Consider the following 18,181-nt stretch of genomic DNA (forward strand, 5'->3'; position numbering starts at 1 on the left):
TTTCATAACACCAAAGCCAGATTTCTCCTCTCATCATTATAGAGAGGACTTGGAAAATATGATTAATAATATCCTCAGTTAAATCTTTTTAGGAAAATTTTTAGACTGTCCTATATCCCAGTTTTTGGCAAAGCTAGAAAGATAATAACAAAATTCTATGGTTATAATACTCAAGAGTATATTTTCTAGCACGTTATAATAGCTTGTATTAGAAGAGGAATCTGATATTTCTTGGTTAAGCTGCAGTTGCAATCTCATTTTCCAACTGAGTATATTAAAGATTTTATCTGAGCACCTTATCCAGAGCTACAGATTAGAAAGAGAATAACCAACTGTTAGTTACAACATCCCCACTTCTTAATAGATTCTCAGTCATATCTCTTCTTTGTTTTTTTTCCCATTGTTGTCTATAGCGTGAATAGACACTTATTAGTTGGGTAATGTGACTAGCTTCTAGTTTGCCAAACATAATGTTATGGAAGTTACACTTTTAAAGTCTTAATTTATTATGCTGCTTCAGAGTGATCTGTTTACATTTCTAGAAAAGGAACTGCTGTAGTGGATCTCTCTGGGAACAGTGACCCCTCTTCAATTTGTACTGTAATGCGAAGTGATGGGACTTCTCTTTATGCAACCAGGTTTGTAGGTGCTGTTGTTGGGATGTACATATGTCTTCAAGTTCTTTGTCTTATGGTTAATGTCAAGGCAACCATTTTATCTCTAAAACAGTTATCAGATCCTAGTTGTAAGTTCTAAATCTGTTGCTTTCACATTCAAAAACTATTTATTGGGTTTCTCTCTGTTGTAAAGATTTAACGTGAAGGTACTTTAAAACATTTTTGGGGGCCAGTGTTGTGGCATAGTGGGTAAAACTACCACCTGCAACACCAGCATCTCATATGGGCACCGGTTCCTGTCCTGGCTGCTCCGCTTCCAGTCCAGCTCCCGCTAATGGCCTGTAAAAAGCTGTGGAAGATGGCTCAAGTGTTTGGGTCCTTGTCACCCATGTAGGAGACGTATGAAGCTCCTGGCTTTGGCCTGGCCCAGCCCTTGCTGTTGCAGCCATCTAGGGAATGGACCAGCAGATGGAAGATCTGTCTCTGTCTCTCCCTCCCTCTCTCTCTCTAACTCTGACTTTTAAACAAATAAATCTTTAAAACATACACACACATTATTGGAAAAATGGAATTAAAATATAATTTTATTTGGGAGGCAAAAATATTTTGAAATGTATGCATAATTTTTTTCATAATACATGTTTTCTATAAAGTTTTTGAGGTTCCCTTGGATCATCAGAAAAGTGACCAAAAAATTTTATGTCTAGTTAAGCATCGTAAGATTTCCAAAGCTATATATTGCTCTACAAACTATAAAACAGCAGAGGTACTTATGTTTTAGAATTGCATGTTTGGCAGGAATCTACACAAAAAGGAGATATTAGCTCAGTGGTTCTTCACACTATAAATACCATCTTACATGCACATACCAGGCCTCATGATAATTGTGGTGAATAGGCTAGGGAAGAAGTAAGCCATGCCACTTTTTATTTTTTTAACCATTTTCATAACTGACCCTTATGGGAAGGAGCAGTCTCTGTTAATCAGCAAGAAGTAGGCTTAGCAAGCATACTTATTTGTGGGGTAAGGCTAACAGGAAGAAGATAGGACAAGAAAAAAGACACACAAGCCAACATGACCTTACCTAAGCACTGCGGGCAAACGGCTCTGGTGTCTTCCAGGCCAATTTTATGTTAGCTCACAAAACACTTTCATAACATAGATAATGTAATGGTACTTTATTGTTGCCATTAACTACCATCATTTGTTCCAATTTCAAACAACCAATCAAGTCTCTTATCTGCCCCTTAGAAAATTCCTTTTATTTTTTGATTTTTGCTTTAGCAGTTCCATGCAGTTGAAGTCAAGAAGAACTTATATATACAAGGTACATAATTTACATAATATATATTATATCTAGCAGAGAATACTGAACACAGCATGCAGTTTGAGGCTGGAGACCTGGATTTCTTTGCTTCTGACACCATGACCATCACTTAATTCTCTGGGCCCTGGTTCCCCACTCTGTATATGAGAAACCTGGACTAAATGACCTGGCATTTATTTTTTCAGGCTTTCAAATTCAGTTTCTACAAACTCAACCTAGAACTTTTCCTTAGATTCTTCTCTTTTGTTCTTTCAGGCTTACTGTCGAAAAAAAATTTTTTTTGACTGAAACCAAGAAATATATCACCAGTGTGGTTTTTTGTTTTTGTTTTTCTAAAGATTTATTTATTTTACTTGAAAGTCATAGTCACACAGATAGAGGAGAGGCAGAGAGAGAGAGAGGTCTTGCATCCGATGGTTCACTCCCCAATTGGCCGCAATGGCCGGAGCTGCACCAATCTGAAGCAAGGAGCTTCTTCTGGGTCTCCCATGTGGGTGCAGGGGCCCAAGGACTTGGACCATATTCTGCTTTCCCAGGCCATAGCAGAGAGCTGGATCAGAAGTGAACAGCCGGGACTCAAACTGGCATCCATATGGGATGCCGGCATTGGACGTGGAGGCTTATTACCCTTCTATGCCACAATGCTGGCCCCCTATGACATACTATTACCCAAAATTATAAACTTCTTTATTTTTATAATTCTTGGCTTGATATTTTATAGTTTATTGTTTATTTTTCATTATTTATACTATGTACAAACCAGGCATTTTGTACTTAATAGGCGATAAAAATCAGTAAAATTTTCATTAAAGAATTTTATGGTCTTTTAAAATGCTTGAGAAGGTATTGCTGTGACAGGCCCAAGACTTTGAAAAATTTTAATAGTATTAAAAGGAAAGTCGTTAAAATATGCTTGTTTATCTGCTGCTTTACCTGTATTTTAAGAATGTCCCTCAAGAGAATGTATTACAGAGAAGTAACAGTTAGGTAATTGTTTTCAGTAGAGACTTCATTAATCATAAAACATTTACCTACATGACAGTTTACCCAGAGCTGTTTTAGTTATTGTCACCATTGTCCTAGAACTTTTATTTATATTTAGTTTTTAATTTAGTTTTTATTTCCTTTTCCTGTGCCTTTTTATTATTGTTTTCCCAAGCCTATTTTGTTATTTTGTATCAAAGCATGATAATGTCATTATGCAAGTGTGGATGGGATACCCCAGGCTATGCAGTAGTGGGAGTTCTTAATTAGAAAAGTCTCATTGCTACTAAATAAATGAAACAAATTATTACCCAGATCTCCTCAGTAACTCTTGATTTATGGCCTTTTCTTCAGAGATCTTGCAGCTGCCATAGATCGAATGGACAAGTATAATTTTGATACAATGATTTATGTGGTAAGTAATCACAATAAAGAAAAGAGTAAAATCCTTATCTCATGAAAACTACAGATTGAAATTGGGTGCCATGTTGAAAATTACAGAAAAGTAATCATGTCAGACTACAGAGAGAATTCAGCATCAAGTGTATTAAAGTTGGCAACCTCTACAAAATTTTTAATTTATAAATATAAAAGCTCAGATTGCTTTAGAAGGAAAAAATATTACTCAAATTGAGGAAGTGGTTATGTGAAATTAATATGTACAGTTTGCTATAATGTGATTGTTTTTAAAGTTTTTAGAATACAGAGACTTTGAAAATTCATGGAAAAACAGAATTACAAGATGTTTATTTTGTTGCAATAAGTTTTGAAATCCATGCATAGGAAGGGGTCATAAATGTGTATTATGAAAAATTACATGCATGTTTTTAAAATTTTGCACCAAAATATCCTTTAATTCTTTTTTTTTTTTTGAAAGGCAATGGCCGGCACCGTGGCTCAATAGGCTAATCCTCCGCCTTGTGGCGCCGGCACACCAGATTCTAGTCCCGGTCGGGGCGCCGGATTTTGTCCCGGTTGCCCCTCTTCCAGGCCAGCTCTCTGCTATGGCCCGGGAGTGCAGTGGAGGATGGCCCAAGTCTTTGGGCCCTGCACTCGCGTGGGAGACCAGGGGAAGCACCTGGCTCCTGGCTTCGGATCAGCGCGATGTGCCGGCCGCAGGGCACCGGCCGCGGCGGCCATTGGAGGGTGAACCAACAGTAAAGGAAGACCTTTCTCTCTGTCTCTCTCTCTCACTATCCACTCTGCCTGTCAAAAAAAAGAAAGGCAAAGTGACAGAGGGAGAGAGGCAGAGTAAAAGATTGTCCATTCTCTGGTTTACTCCCCAAATGACCACAACTGCTGGGGTGAACCAGGCCAAAGCCAAGAGCCCAGAACTCCGTCCAGGTCTCCCACATGGGTGGCAGGTGCCTAGCACTTGGACCACCATTCACTGCTTCCCCAGCCACATTAGCAGGGAACCTACATTCCAATACCAAGTGCTGGCATTACAGGCAGTGGTTTAACCCAGTGTTCCACAATGCTGCTCCCCAACCTCCTCCACAAATACACACACACACACACACACACACATTTCTCATTTTAAAATGCCCATGTAGTTTGGTTCACAGTAAGTTTCAAAGTAGTATATAGCACAGTGTTTGTTTGTTTTTTAAGATTTATTTTATTTATTTGAAAGCCAATTACAGAGAAAGGTAGAGCCAGAGAGAGAGGTCCTCCTTTCAGTGGTTCACTTCCCAAATGACTACAATGGCCAGAGCTGAGCTGATCTGAAGCCAGGAGCTTCTTCTGGGTCTCCCACGCTGGTGCAGGGGTCCAAGCACTTGGGCCATCTTTTGCTGCTTTCCCAGGCCATAGCCAAGAACTGGATTGAAAGTGGAGCAGCTGGGACTTGAACCAGTACCCATATGGGATGCCAGCGCTGCAGGCCAGGGCTTGGGGCTTTAACCTGCTATGCCATAGCGCTGTCCCCCTAGTACAGTGTTTTTGTGTGGCCTTCACCTAGCTTCCTCCAGATGTTTCTTACATATACATAATACTTTATGAATACCAGGAAATTGACATTGGTGGGTGTCTTATTGATATTTCACCAGTATTTACATGCACTCTTGTGTGGATGTGAAGTGTGGGAGTGGTTTGGTGAAATTTTATCACATGTATAGATTTGTGTGACTACACCCACATTCAGACTACAGAACTTTTCCATCACAAAATAATCTCCGGCATGGCCAACCCCATAATAATTCAACCTTGTCCCCAACCCTGACCTTGGCAACCACTGGTGTATTCTGTATCACTCTGGTTTTGTCACTTTGATGGAATCACACAGTATATATATAGCCTTTTGAGATTGACTTGTTTTACTCAGCATGTGATTGCCTTTGAGATCCATCCAAAGTAGTGTATATGTCAAGTTTTTTCCTTTTATTGTTGAGGTATTCCAGTCTATTCTCTGCTTTCCTTTTCATGTACAACTTCGCTTTTCACTACAAAGTTGTCATCAAACGTTAAAATTTAGTTTTAGGTTTCTTGGAGGTAAGGGTCGTAATACCTGAGAGGGAAGGAATTTAGATAGAGTACTTAGAAGGTTCAAGTTCATATTTCCTCCTTAACTGGAAGGCTGAGGCTCTTATTTCCCTGTGTGGTGTAGCACACAGATTAGATAGTCTTCTAGTAGCATCATCTTTGTGTGTTGATTTAAAATATATTCACTGAGACTGGTGTTGTGACCTAACAGGTTAAGCAACCACCTACAGTGCTGGCGTCCCATATGGGTGCTAGTTTGAATCCTGACTACTCCATTTTGGATACAACTCCCTGCTGATAATGCACCTGAGAAACCAGCAGAGGATGACCCAAGACCTTGGGCCCCTGCACCCCTGTGGGAGACTTGGATGAAGCTTCTGGCTCCTGCCTTTGGCTTGGACCAGCCCTGGCCGTTATGACCATTTGGAGAGTGAACCATCAGATGGAAGACTGCTCTGTATCTCTCCCTGTTTCTCTAACTCTGCCTTTCAAATAAATAAATCTTTAAAAAATAAATACATAAATAAGTAAAATGTATGCATTGACAATGACTAGTCTGTTAAAGCTCTGTAAATTTGGCTCAGGTCCAAATTATTTTTTGTAGATTAACTTTTCACTGTTCTTTTGTTTCAAATATGTTTTCTCCCCAAGACAGATAAAGGACAAAAAAAGCATTTTCAGCAAGTGTTTCAGATGCTGAAGATCATGGGATATGACTGGGTAGAAAGGTAAAGTCTCCATGGTTCTTAATTGCCTGCTCAGGGTCACTAAAGTTTTGTTAGGTCAACCAAGCTTGAAAAGGTACATAGACAGATTTGCATTCACACTTCAATTCCTTGCTTCAAGATGTTAATGTGGAAAAAAGGTTTCATTTTTGCATTACTTTGTGTCCTGGTTATTTTAACTTGTAGCTCATGAACACTTAATAAATGTATTGTTATTGGACATCTGCTGTCAGTGTCCTGACAGAATTCTTCATTCCAATATTCATCTTCTCCTGTAGGCCACTAACTTAATCACATGGTAGTGATTATCTCTATCAAATGAAGCTGCGTATTTAACATCCTTTGTTCTGGACAATAGATCACATCCTGTTTCACTTTGTTAATTTTTTAAACTCCACTGTGAGGGTTGAAGTTGAGACTGCTTTCTGCCAGGTATCATTAGATAAGTTCATCACCAGTCTTTTTTTCTTTCTAGCTTTCTTTTCTTCTTTTAATATTTATTTATTTATTTGAAAGAGCAAGAGAGAGAGAGGGAAATATTTTTTGGTGGTTCACTCCCCAAATGTTCACAGTAGCCAGATCTGGACCAGGCTGAAGCCAGTAGCCAGGAACTCCTTCCTGGACAACTGTGTGAGTGGTAGGGGCCCAAGCACTTGGACCATCTTTCCCAGGCATTTTAGCAGGAAGCTGGATCAGAAGCAGAGTAGCCAGGACTTAAACCACCACTCCAGTGTGGGATGCTAATGTCTGAAGAAGTGGCTCAGTCCATCAAATGTCCATTCTCTTTCAGGTGCCAGCATGTGCCCTTTGGAGTCGTGCAGGGAATGAAGACTCGAAGAGGAGATGTCACTTTTCTGGAAGATGTATTAAATGAGATTCAATTACGGATGCTACAGAACATGGCTTCTATTAAAAGTGAATTTTCTTTGTTGTTAAAATCATAACTTTTATGCTGCTTTTACGTTTTGCTGTTTGAAGAGTCAGAACTTTTTAGACTTGCTGCTCAGGAGAGTTGTCCTTTTCAATAATTTGAGTGGTACAAGCCTAGACTGCTTTTCATGGACACCTTTAACATCATTCCATTGCCTAAGTCATTATACAAAATTTCTACATTATAAATTAGACACAAGTCATAAGTCCTTATGGCTTTATCAGCTATTTCTACTATCTTACAAGAGAGAAATAAACTGAGGCTGGCGCTACAGTGTAGCAGGTAGAGCTGCCTGTAGTGCCAGCATCCCATATGGGCACTAGTTTGAGTCCTGGCTGCTCCACTTCCAATCCAGATCTCTGGTAATGCACCTGGAAGAGCAGCAGAGGACGGCCCAAGTTCTTGAGTCCCTGAACCCATGTGGGAGACCCAGAAGATGCTCCTAGCCCAGCTGCGGTCATTGCAGCCATTTGAAGAAGGAACTAGTGGATGGAAAACCTCCCTCTCTTTCTCGCTCGCTCTCTCCCTCTACCTCCCTCCCTCCCTCTACCTCTGTCTAACCCTGCCTTTCAAATAAGTTTTTTTAAAAAAACTATTAATTCTTCCTCTTTAATTTCTGCAGGGAAGATGTCATTATCAGGGTAACCTAGCCTAAAATAGAAAGATAAGTACCCTCTGTGAACCTGCTTGTTGTTGATTATCAGCAGACATTCTCAGCAGATTTTATCTCCGGGTCCTTCCTTGATTCTGGCACAGGGTCTTGGGGGTTAAAGATAGCTGTCTCTGTCTTTTTCAGCAACTAAAAAACTTGAGAACCCACAGGAGACTGCAGAGAAGGTCGGGCTGGCTGCGCTCATTATTCAGGTCTGTTAATTCTCCTTCCTGTGAGAGCCCTGTGTCTGGTACTAGGACAAATCCTGAAGCTAAAGATTTCCTATCACTTTAGGACTTCCGCGGTGCACTGCTATCTGACTACCAGTTCAGCTGGGATCGTATTTTCCAGAGTCGTGGGGACACGGGAGTCTTCCTGCAGTACACACATGCCCGACTGCACAGGTGAGAGGTGGCCACAGGACAGTGTCTGCTGCCCTGTCCTTCCCCAGGCTGGGGAGCGGTGACTTAGGAGCAGGCTGCTTTCTGGGCTTTTCCAACAGCTGCTGTTCAAAACTACTTAAAATACAATGGGCCATCTGTTGTTGGTTTTTAAAAATATTATTTAGTAAGCACCTATGTTCTTAAAGTAATCCTGCCAGAGTGTACTGTTACCAGATTTAAGGAAAATGGAGGCATCAGCTCCCACAATGTTAGCATCAGAGTTTAGAACATTGAGTACACCAAGACTGTTTTGTGAGGTAATGTTTATCACTTGCAGCTGTGCGCCCTTGAATGCTATATTTAATTTTTGTGGGTTTTTTTTTTCTTTTCTTTTCTTTCTTTTTTTTTTTTTTTTTTTGATAACAGTTTGGAAGAGACCTTTGGATGTGGTTATCTGAATGACTTCAACACTGCTTGTTTACAAGAGCCCCAGTCTGTTTCAATTCTCCAGCATCTTCTCAGGTAAGACAGGTGTCTGGTATTATCAAGTCCACTTCCGCTTACTGAATTGACTGTTGGGATTTTTGCTGACCATGAGAGTCAGCACACCAGTGGCTGCCTAATTCTTCCTGCCTGTATACTTTAGGTAAAGGTATTCCCCCAAAACAGTTACCTGCCTATGGAGGGTATGAATAAAGCCAGTGCTCAAGGTCCATCTTTGAATATTAAAAATACTATCACTGCTACATTAGCACAGATGGCTAGCATGCTCTAGCCCATAGTCTGAGAATGTAAAGCTGGACAGAAACATAACCTATTGCTTTTGGAAAATATCTTCTCATCCTTGTGAAAAGTTAAGAAAAAGGTTCACCTTTGTCTAGCTTCCCAGAAGACCCTAAGTCCTTCATTTGCCTCTGGCGTTCAGCTCACAGTTTAAATGCATGGGTCTATCCAGTCAAGAGACCACAGCTTTTATGTCTTACACATGGTGTTGGTGAAGCCAGACTTGGCACTAGATGGTTTCTAGAAGCGATGGAGGTAGTTTTGACAAAGGTACTTGCTCTGATTGCCACACAGAAGACAATGTTTTTTTCTCTGAGATCAGAAAACTTTATTCACATGTACCTAATCTGTAAGGAAAATAACACAATCTGGTTTTCTTAGCCTCAAGGGTAGCTCTGATGGTTTATAGATTACATTCCTAAACATGGCTGGAGGCTTTTCACATTCACCTTGTGTATTTAGAAGATTTATTTGTTCATTTTATTTGAAAAGCAGAGTTACAAAGAAGGGCAAAAGACAAGAATTGCTTTTTGCATCTATTAATTCACTCATCAGATAGCCACAACAGCCAGGGCTGCGCCAAGCTGAAGCCACTCCATCCTGGTCTCCCACATGGTAGGAGCCCACGCCCTATCATCTGCTGCTCTCCCAGGCGCATTAGCAGGGAGCTGGATTGGAAGTGGAGCAGCTGGGACTTGAACTTGCACTCTTATAGGATGCCAGCGTTTGCCCCTCACATTCACTTTTCACATTCACTTTAACAGTCATGATTTAATCATTTGCTCTGGAGTAGGCCTAAGGGATATCAAGATGATTTAGAAAGTTCCTACCATTAAGGAATTTGTAAGAAGAAATAAATGTGCCTTTGCCTTCAAATGTACAGTCTTTTTTCACATGCCTCATAATGATGTCAAATCAATCTTCTATCTAAGATGTTTTTAACCTTTAATGTCTTAGCTTCATGTAATATGTGCAGCCTTCCCCTGCCAGCTGCTCCTGTCATCTTTCTTGTAGGTTTGACGAGGTGCTGTATAGATCATCTCAGGACCTTCAACCCAGACACATTGTCAGTTACCTTCTAACTCTAAGGTACTTTATAATTGTTCTATTTGCAGGTGTTTAGACATTTGAGACCTTCTGATCAGACATAGGATCTTTCTTTCATCTGAAGTTTTCCTGTAAGCAAATCTCTTCACCTAAACATTGATGTGTTTTAAATATAGGAACCCTTTCTTCATTTTTATAAATTTGTGACTAATGTTTATTTAGTGTAACATTGAGATATGTCAGACATGTAGCTCATATATTATACTTGAACTGGTCACGGCATTCATTGACTGTACATATGTATTATGATAGTGAACCTGAGACAGGGCCAGTGCTCCGCCCAGTCTTGAGACTCAGAGAGGGCTTCTGTGCTTGCTGTGATCCCTAAAGAAAAGGTGCTCTGAAGAAGAGTGACCGGTGTGTGCAGCATGGATCAGTACCATCGTCTGTATGCTACCACCTCACTCTATAGATGGGGAAGAGCCATACTGTCTTATACTGCTAATTTTAAAGGCTGCTTAACTAAGAAAAAGCTAAAAGGAATCTCTTCTATTTGTAAAACTAACAATGTAATTATAATTTTAATAACCTGCTACTTGGTAGTAAGAAAACCAAGAACAAGATCTAAAGCTTGAGTGTAGTGTGTTTTACTTTATCCATCATAGAGAAGCAGTGAATTCCAATCTCAGCACTACAAATCTGGTTACCTTCTTCAACAGTTCCTGGTTTTTATATATTTTAACTTGGGAGTCAGATATGTAGCTCATATATTACAAGGGGAATCTACTGCTGATCCTCATCTCTCTCTTCCCATTTCAGTCATCTTGCAGCTGTGGCACACAAAACACTGCACATAAAAGACAGTCCTCCCGAAGTGGCGGGGGTAAGTTATGTTGATTATCTCCTGTAGAACCCACAGTGTGTTCAGACTAGTATTGCTAAGTCAGTCTTGTAAATTTTTCTAAAATAATATTGTTGTTGAACTGTAGTACACTTATTGACTTGGGTAATAATTAGATTTAGACTGCAATAATCAATGTTGATATACTTCCCAAAAATACTAAACTATGAAGCACATCTTCCTACATTAAATGTTGTAGTATTGAGTTAGTTCCACTTATATTATATACTGATACTGTCACACTCCTAGTGATAGCTAGAATTTCTTTGCCTTTAGTAAATCTAGGGCACATTAAGATATTGTCCTGTGTTGAATTAGAAGAAAATTAAAATTACTTTAAAAATCATTTTTTAAAGTTATACTTAGCCTATCATCGAATTGAACATTTTAATCATTGTTTATTTTGTAGGCCAGACTTCATCTTTTCAAAGCTGTCCGTTCTGTTTTAGCCAATGGAATGAAGCTTCTTGGAATCACACCTGTATGCAGAATGTAATTTCTTATTAAAATGGCTTTTAATGCTAAGTCACTTCGAGTCACCTATTCTTACATGCCTTGCTGTTCAGAATAGAATTTATACTCATTTTTGCCAAAATATTTATTTTATTAAATGTGACTTGTCAACTTGAATATTCAATCTTTATCCTTTAAGAAAAAAGTCTTCTGGGTTCCCTCATAGTCAGTAGGTACTTAGACGTTTATAGAAAACTCAACATTGTAGTGTCTTTAAGATTTAGAAGGATGTCATCTTACCAGAAACTGGTTTTTTTCCTAAGTTTATTTATTGACTTATTTGAAAGAGTTACATGGCCGGCGCCGCGGCTCAATAGGCTAATCCTCCGCCTGCGGCGCTGGCACACCTGGTTCTAGTCCCAGTAGGGGCACCAGATTCTGTCCCGGTCGCTCCTCTTCCAGTCTAGCTCTCTGCTGTGGCCTGGGAGTGCAGTGGAGGTTGGCCCAAGTCCTTGGGCCCTGCACCCGCATGGGAAACCAGGAGGAAGCACCTGGCTTCTGGCTTCGGAACAGCGCAGTGCGCCACCCACAGCGGCCATTGGAGGGTGAACCAACAGAAAAGGAAGACCTTTCTCTCTCTCTCACTGTCCACTCTGCCTGTCAAAAAAAAAAAAAAAAAAAAAAAAAAAAGAGTTACAGAGGGAGAGAGAAAGAGAGATTTTCCATCTGCTGGTTTACTCTTCAAATGGCCACAGTGATCAGGGCTGGGCCGGGTCAAGCCAGGAGCTTCTTCCATGGGTGCAGGGGCCCAGGCATTTAGGCCATCCTCCACTGCTTTCTCAGGCACATCAGCAGGGAGCTGGATTGGCAGTGGAACAGCCAGGACTCGAACTGGCATCCTTATGGGATCCCGGCACTATAGATGGTGGCTTAACCCAGCACAAAACACAGCACCGGCTCTTAGAAACTATTCTTATAACTGGGACGATGAGATATTTTCATCAAATAATTTATGAGGGGGAAAATTTTTTCTATTTTAATTGTGGCTGGTTCTAATTAAATATAAATAAATCAAACATAACCATCAGGGTGGGCACTTAATCTAGCAGTTAAGACACTGTTTAAGACACCCACATCCTATATTGGTGTACCTGTTTATGTCCCTGCTTCACTCCCGGTTCCAGTCTCCTTCCAATGCGGAGGGTAATATGGCTAAAGAAGGTGGATCTCTGCCATCCATGTGGGAAACCTGGATTGAGTTACCATCTCCTGATTTCTGCCTGGCCCAGACCTGCTGTCACAAGGCTTTGGGCAGTAAACAAGCAGATAGGAGCTCCATCATCTCTCTGCCTCTCAGAAGAAAAATAAGCATATTTGTTTAATATAGCTGACAAATACTCCCAGAAAAACAGACCCATGCTTACCTTTTAGTAGGATATAGGTATCTTAACTGTGTAAACTCAAGAACTGAATACATTTGAATAGACATTGTATGAGGATACTTTAAAAAGTTCATAGAAAATTTCATTAAAATGTTTATTTTCATGAGATTTCAAACCCATGCAGTTTTTCACAATATGTATTTCTATGAACTGTTTAAAAGACTCCCTCATATAAGGATCTTTTTATAAAATGTAGTATATTTAATTAAGCCATAATTTGAAATGGAGACTAATGACAGTCTGTTTTTACAAATAGAGAAGCATGAATCAAAGATTCTCTAGTTAGAATGAATTCTTTTATACTGGCAAGAATGATTTGCCTTCATGGTCTCAGAAAAGACTCATCCATGCAGTCTAAATTTTAAGTGAATTAGCTTCCAGATATATTTTCTATTTAATTTTATTTCTATATTTATTGTTAAAATTCCCTTAGCACAAACCAGCCATGGAATAAAAATGTACAGCAGAAACATGCTTTCCATGTTCAGTAAGCCTCTACTTCTCTGAGAAACGTTCCCCCTTTGAGATCAACGGTAGCCTCCTGCGTATAATTAAGTATAATACCAGAACAATAATAATAGAGCCAGGACTTCAGAAAAACAGCCCTTGAAAAGACTGTTCATGAATTCCTTCAAACTAGTGCCCTTTTTTTTTTTTTTTTAAGATTTATTTATTTTATTTGAAAGTCAGAGTTACACAGAGAGATGGCAGAGAGAGAGGTCTTCCGTCTGCTCGTTCACTCCCCAGTTGGCCACAATGGCCGGAGCTGCGCTGATCCGAAAGCAGGAGCCAGGAGCTTCTTCCAGGTCTCCCATGCGGGTGCAAGGGCCCAAGGACTTGGGCCATCTTCTACTGCTTTCCCAGGCCATAGCAGACAGCTGGATTGGAAGTGGAGCAGCTGAGTCTCAAACCATCGCCCATATGGGATGCCAGTGCTTCAGGCTGGGGTGTTAACCCGCTGTGCCACAGTGCCAGCCCCAAACTAGTGCCCTTAATTGTGATCTAAATTCCATCTTTTGGTTACAGCTTGGCAGAGTTGATTTTAAGTGGTACTTGCAACCAAAGAAAATATTATGGTTTAAGTTATGTTTTTGCACTGACTTATTGGTCTATTACCATATAAAAAGTGATTAAACAGACTAAATACAAATAAATTAATTTTATTGCTGAATTTTCCATTGACATTATAGAAATATTTTTAAAAACACTGCAATTACACAAATTATTTGAGAGTCCAACAATTAACATTACTTTATAAAAAAAAAAGTACAAAAGTGACATTAGAAATTTTTTTTGAAAAAAAGTGTATCTTCTAACGGCAAAGAAACAGGAACCAGACAATGAATGGCACAAATATAGGATTAAAGGAGTACCCAGTCGCCACCCAGAGATCATTGTCTGAGCTATGAAATAGATTCCACTTGAGGAGTTACACATTCTGTTTGTTTCTGAACTACCTTTCTTGTTTTTGCCTTTTTCTTATAAAAAAAGAGTTAGGGCTTTACTGCTGCTAGGACAAATTCACTCTGAATTTTGGAGAACTTTGAGGGGTTGTCCTTCTCCCCTGGTACCTGAAAAAGGGAACAGTTAGTACAGAAATGGCTTTGGCACTTCAACCTTTAAACATTGTCCCAAACCTAGTTATTTGAATATTGTAGCCTCACATGATTTTCTTAAATACCATGTCATCTCCATATTTTTATGTACATCATATATATACAATAAAATTCCTTCATTTTAAAATACAACTTGACCCCATTTGGCCCAGATTAAATCTCTGTATTAGCAATTCCCTGTGACAGCTTGTTTCTTGATTCTTATGCCATGTGGTTGATTTTGTTGTTTTTATTTGTTTAAGCTTCCTTCTGGGATTGACTTAAGGCTCTAGTATAATGCAAACAGTTTAGTCATCTTTCTTCAGGCTCAATTCACACACCAATGATTCTTTCTTTTGAAGCTGTTTCTCCTTGTTGGATTGATGTAGTGTCTTGTCTGGGTAGTCCATACAAATAGATGGAAACACATACAAGAATGGTGCCCAGAGTAAAAGTAAGTGCTGAAAAGAAAGAACACACATACACACATTTGCCTTTTATACTCTGTAACAACAATCATTTGGAAATTCTGACATTTTATTCATGAGTTTTTACTGTCACATCATAAGGGAAATACACAGGGTGGTAAGGATGAAATGCTCATCCATTCTAGCAAAAGAAGAAAAGGTAAAATGAAGGGACTGATGAACACTGATTATGACTGCACTTCTCTAGAACACCAGTTTGCCAGTTTCTGACTAATTAACAAAAGCGCAGTGACTTCTACATAAAACATACACATTCAAAAGAATTCTATAAACATAAAAGGAAATACAGTGAGATGTGTTTAGAATACAAGAGCAAAATTCAGAATTAGGTGACCAGTTACGCAAAACAGTAAGAACTTCAGAATAGGAGATAAAGTGGTGATTCCCCATTTAAAAAAAAATGTTTCGTGTTAGCCTTTTCTCTTACCTCTTTTTCGTCTTAATCAAGAAACCGAATTACAATTGTTCAAACCTGACAAGTCACATTTAAATGGTAATATCAAAACTATATTAAAAATGGAACCATATAACCATATTCTATATGGATTACAATAATGTAATCTTAACAGCTTTAAAAAATGGCATGCAGAGAAATGACATCAAACTATGATTTAAGTTTTCTAATAACTCAAAAAGCCTAGCTGTGGCTCACTTGGCTAATCCTCCGCCTGCAGCGCTGGCACCCTGGGTTCTAGTCCCAGTTGCTTCTCTTCCAGTCCAGCTCTCTGCTGTGGCCCGGGAGTGCAGTGGAGGATGGCCCAAGTGCTTGGGCCCTGCACCCACATGGGAGACCAGGAGAAGCACCTGGCTCCTGGCTTCAGATCAGCAAAGCACGCCAACCGTAGCAGCCATTAGGGGAGTGAACCAATGGAAGGAAGACCTTTCTCTCTCACTAACTCTGCCTGTCAAAAAATAAAAATAAATAAAAAAGCCTAGCTTTGCCTTCAGAAACAGGAGAGAGGTATCTTCCTTACTTTTAAATAGTTATTTGAAAGGTTGCTAAGGCATTGTAGTTGACCATCAGTAAGACAGAACATTGATCAAAAACACTGTATATGCTATTACCAAATACTCCTCAGGACTGGAGGCCTAAGGACTGAACATAAGGATGAATCAGAACTACAATTTAAGAGAAGCATCTAGAAAGTAGAGCAAAATGGAAGCTGAGTATCTTCTCAAAGAGACCAATTTGAATGGCAATTTACCCACCAAGCCACCTTTTCAAGAGTTCAGAAAGTGAAGTGAAAGACCACAGAGCCTAGATTTAGTATAAAGAGGTAAGTCACAATGAAGAAGGAAGGAGCTGCCTGTTGCCCCTTCCCCAGAATGGAGGAAAGAGGAATTAAGTCCAGAACATAGATCTTAAACCTACAACCAAGTCAGAACCTGCTGACTGAGCTTTCAGACCCTACCTAGCAAGGCAGCCTAGGGACCTCCCCCAACATCCAATAGAGAGTGGAGCAAAACTCCCAACTTTGTACAGTAGAGCAGGAAGGTGAGGTGAGTTCAGGGCTCTGGGATGAAGCTCAGTGCCAGACCTGCTGTGGTAAGCCCCAGTATCAGATAGTCTAAAGGCTCCTATCCTCCAGCTACTCACTGCAGACAGAGCCTCTGCATCTGCCTGGACACCCGGCTGAGACTTACATCCTACTGGGATGGACTACTTTTAGCCCATATCACTGTGAACCTTGTGTGGGCCTAGCATGCATCCCCGAGGCTATGCAGGGGCCCAGTGACTTTGAGATACAGAGCACCATATCTTCGTCTCAGCCTGGGAAGCCAAAGCATTGCCTTCACCGACCTCACCTAGCCTCAGCGAGAGAATTCAAAATAATGATTATAGGGGCCAGTGCCATGGCTCACTTGGTTAATCCTCTCCCTTTGGCGCCGGCATCCCACATGGGCACCAGGTTCTAGTCCTGGTTGCTCCTCTTCCAGTCCAGCTCTCTGTTGTGGCCCAGGAAGGTAGCAGAGGATGGCCCAAGTACTTGGGCCCCTGCACCTGCATGGGAGACCAGAAGGAATCACCTGGCTCCTGGTTTTGGACTGGCACAGTGCTGGCTATGGCAACCATCTGGGGGGGGTGAACCAATGGAAGGAAGACCTTCCGCTCACTGTCTAACTCTACTTCTCAAAAAAAATAATAATGATTATAGCAATGCTGCAAGAGACACAACAGAAGACAGCTTAATAAAATTAGGAAAATAATGCATGGTATAAATGAGAAACTCAGCAAAGACAGAGATCTTGGAAATGAAGTCAGTAACTGTTTAATGAACACAGCTGAAAACTTCAACAAGAGGCTGGGTCAAACAGAAGAAAGAATACGTGAACTTGAAAACAGGTCTTAATGAAATATCCAAGCCAGACAGAGGAAAAAAAAATTCTAAGACCATCATGAAAAAAAGTTTAGAATTATGGGGATCTCTGAAAAAGAGATGAATAATGATACTGAAAACCTATTTAAAGAAAAATACATTAAAATACAGTAGATCCATAGAAGCCCAAATAGTCATGAAAAGATTGTCACTATGACACATTAAACTCTCAGGAGTACAACAAAAGGAGAATTCTGAAATCAAATCAAATTGAAGATGACACAGTTCTAAATATGGAAAACCCTAAAGACAAGGCCGTTGTAGCACCATGGGGTTAAGCCACTGACACCCCATTTTGGAGTGCTAGTTCTAGTCCCAAACTACTTCTTCCACTCCAGCTTCCTGCTAATGTACCTGGGAAGGCAGCAGAAGATGGCCCAAGTGCCTGGGTGCTTGCCATCTATGTCGGACACCAGGATGCAGTTCTGATTCCTGGCATCATCCTGTACCAGATCTGGCTGTTGTAGCCAATTTGGGAGATGAACCAGTAGATGTATAATATTTCTCCCTCTTTCATTCTGGCTTTCAAATACATAAATAAATCTTTTTAAGGTATCTTTTTTAAAAATTACTATAGGGCTGGCAGCTGCACTGTGAGACAGCAGGATAACCTGTTGCCTCTCAGCCCCAGCATCCCATATGGGTTCTAGTTGGAGTCCTGATGGCTCCACTTCCTATCCAGCTCCCTGCTAATCGCCTAGGAAAATCAGGGAAGGAGGCCCAAGGAATTGGGCACCTAGCACAACCATGAGAGAGTGGAAGAAGCTTCTGGCTCCTGGCTTTGTCCTGGCCATTGAGGCCATCTGGGGAATGAACCAGTAGATGGAAGAGCTCTTCCTCTCTTTCTGTAACTGCCTTTTAAATAAATAAAGTCTGCTTGTATATGTAACAGATGCCAATTTTAAAATGCAATATAAATATAGGCCAGATTTTTTCCTTTCATTTAATGTAGATATTTGATTTTCCTCATACTTAGTCTATAATAACATAC

The 18,181-nt window shown here is 40.2% G+C and overlaps 2 protein-coding genes across 16 annotated transcripts in view; one reads left to right on the top strand and one right to left on the bottom strand.

The window, feature by feature from the left end:
* The window catches only part of RARS2 (arginyl-tRNA synthetase 2, mitochondrial), a 64,246-nt gene extending 52,887 nt beyond the window's left edge, over nt 1-11,359 (top strand). For 4 of the 14 annotated variants that reach the window (XR_016233861.1, XR_016233868.1, XR_016233869.1 and 1 more), the window contains 10 exons: nt 543-638; nt 3,283-3,343; nt 6,064-6,140; nt 6,928-7,052; nt 7,865-7,932; nt 8,015-8,124; nt 8,530-8,625; nt 10,002-10,064; nt 10,753-10,816; nt 11,244-11,359. Coding sequence is in view for 4 of the 14 variants with exons in the window: in XM_070073799.2 (XP_069929900.2) it covers nt 543-638; nt 3,283-3,343; nt 6,064-6,140; nt 6,928-7,052; nt 7,865-7,932; nt 8,015-8,124; nt 8,530-8,625; nt 9,901-9,975; nt 10,753-10,816; nt 11,244-11,330 (859 nt within the window). In the remaining 10 variants the exon portion in view is untranslated. Of the gene's footprint in view, nt 1-542; nt 639-3,282; nt 3,344-5,623; nt 6,141-6,927; nt 7,053-7,864; nt 7,933-8,014; nt 8,125-8,529; nt 8,626-9,900; nt 9,976-10,001; nt 10,065-10,752; nt 10,817-11,243 lie in introns of all 14 variants that reach the window. The other 10 variants (XM_070073799.2, XM_089332922.1, XM_089332923.1 and 7 more) reach the window with 7 other exon arrangements.
* A 2,514-nt stretch (nt 11,360-13,873) lies between these two features.
* SLC35A1 (solute carrier family 35 member A1) overlaps nt 13,874-18,181 on the bottom strand; it is a 44,420-nt gene continuing 40,112 nt past the window's right edge. For both annotated transcript variants that reach the window (XM_002714566.6, XM_070073803.2), the window contains one exon: nt 13,874-14,785. In XM_002714566.6, the coding sequence (XP_002714612.1) occupies nt 14,658-14,785 (128 nt within the window). In that variant the 3' untranslated portion in view covers nt 13,874-14,657. The remainder of the gene's footprint in view (nt 14,786-18,181) is intronic.

The sequence above is a fragment of the Oryctolagus cuniculus genome, chromosome 5 (assembly GCF_051225735.1).
Source record: "Oryctolagus cuniculus isolate XC-2025 breed Fujian yellow rabbit chromosome 5, ASM5122573v1, whole genome shotgun sequence".
Lineage (NCBI taxonomy): Eukaryota > Metazoa > Chordata > Mammalia > Lagomorpha > Leporidae > Oryctolagus > Oryctolagus cuniculus.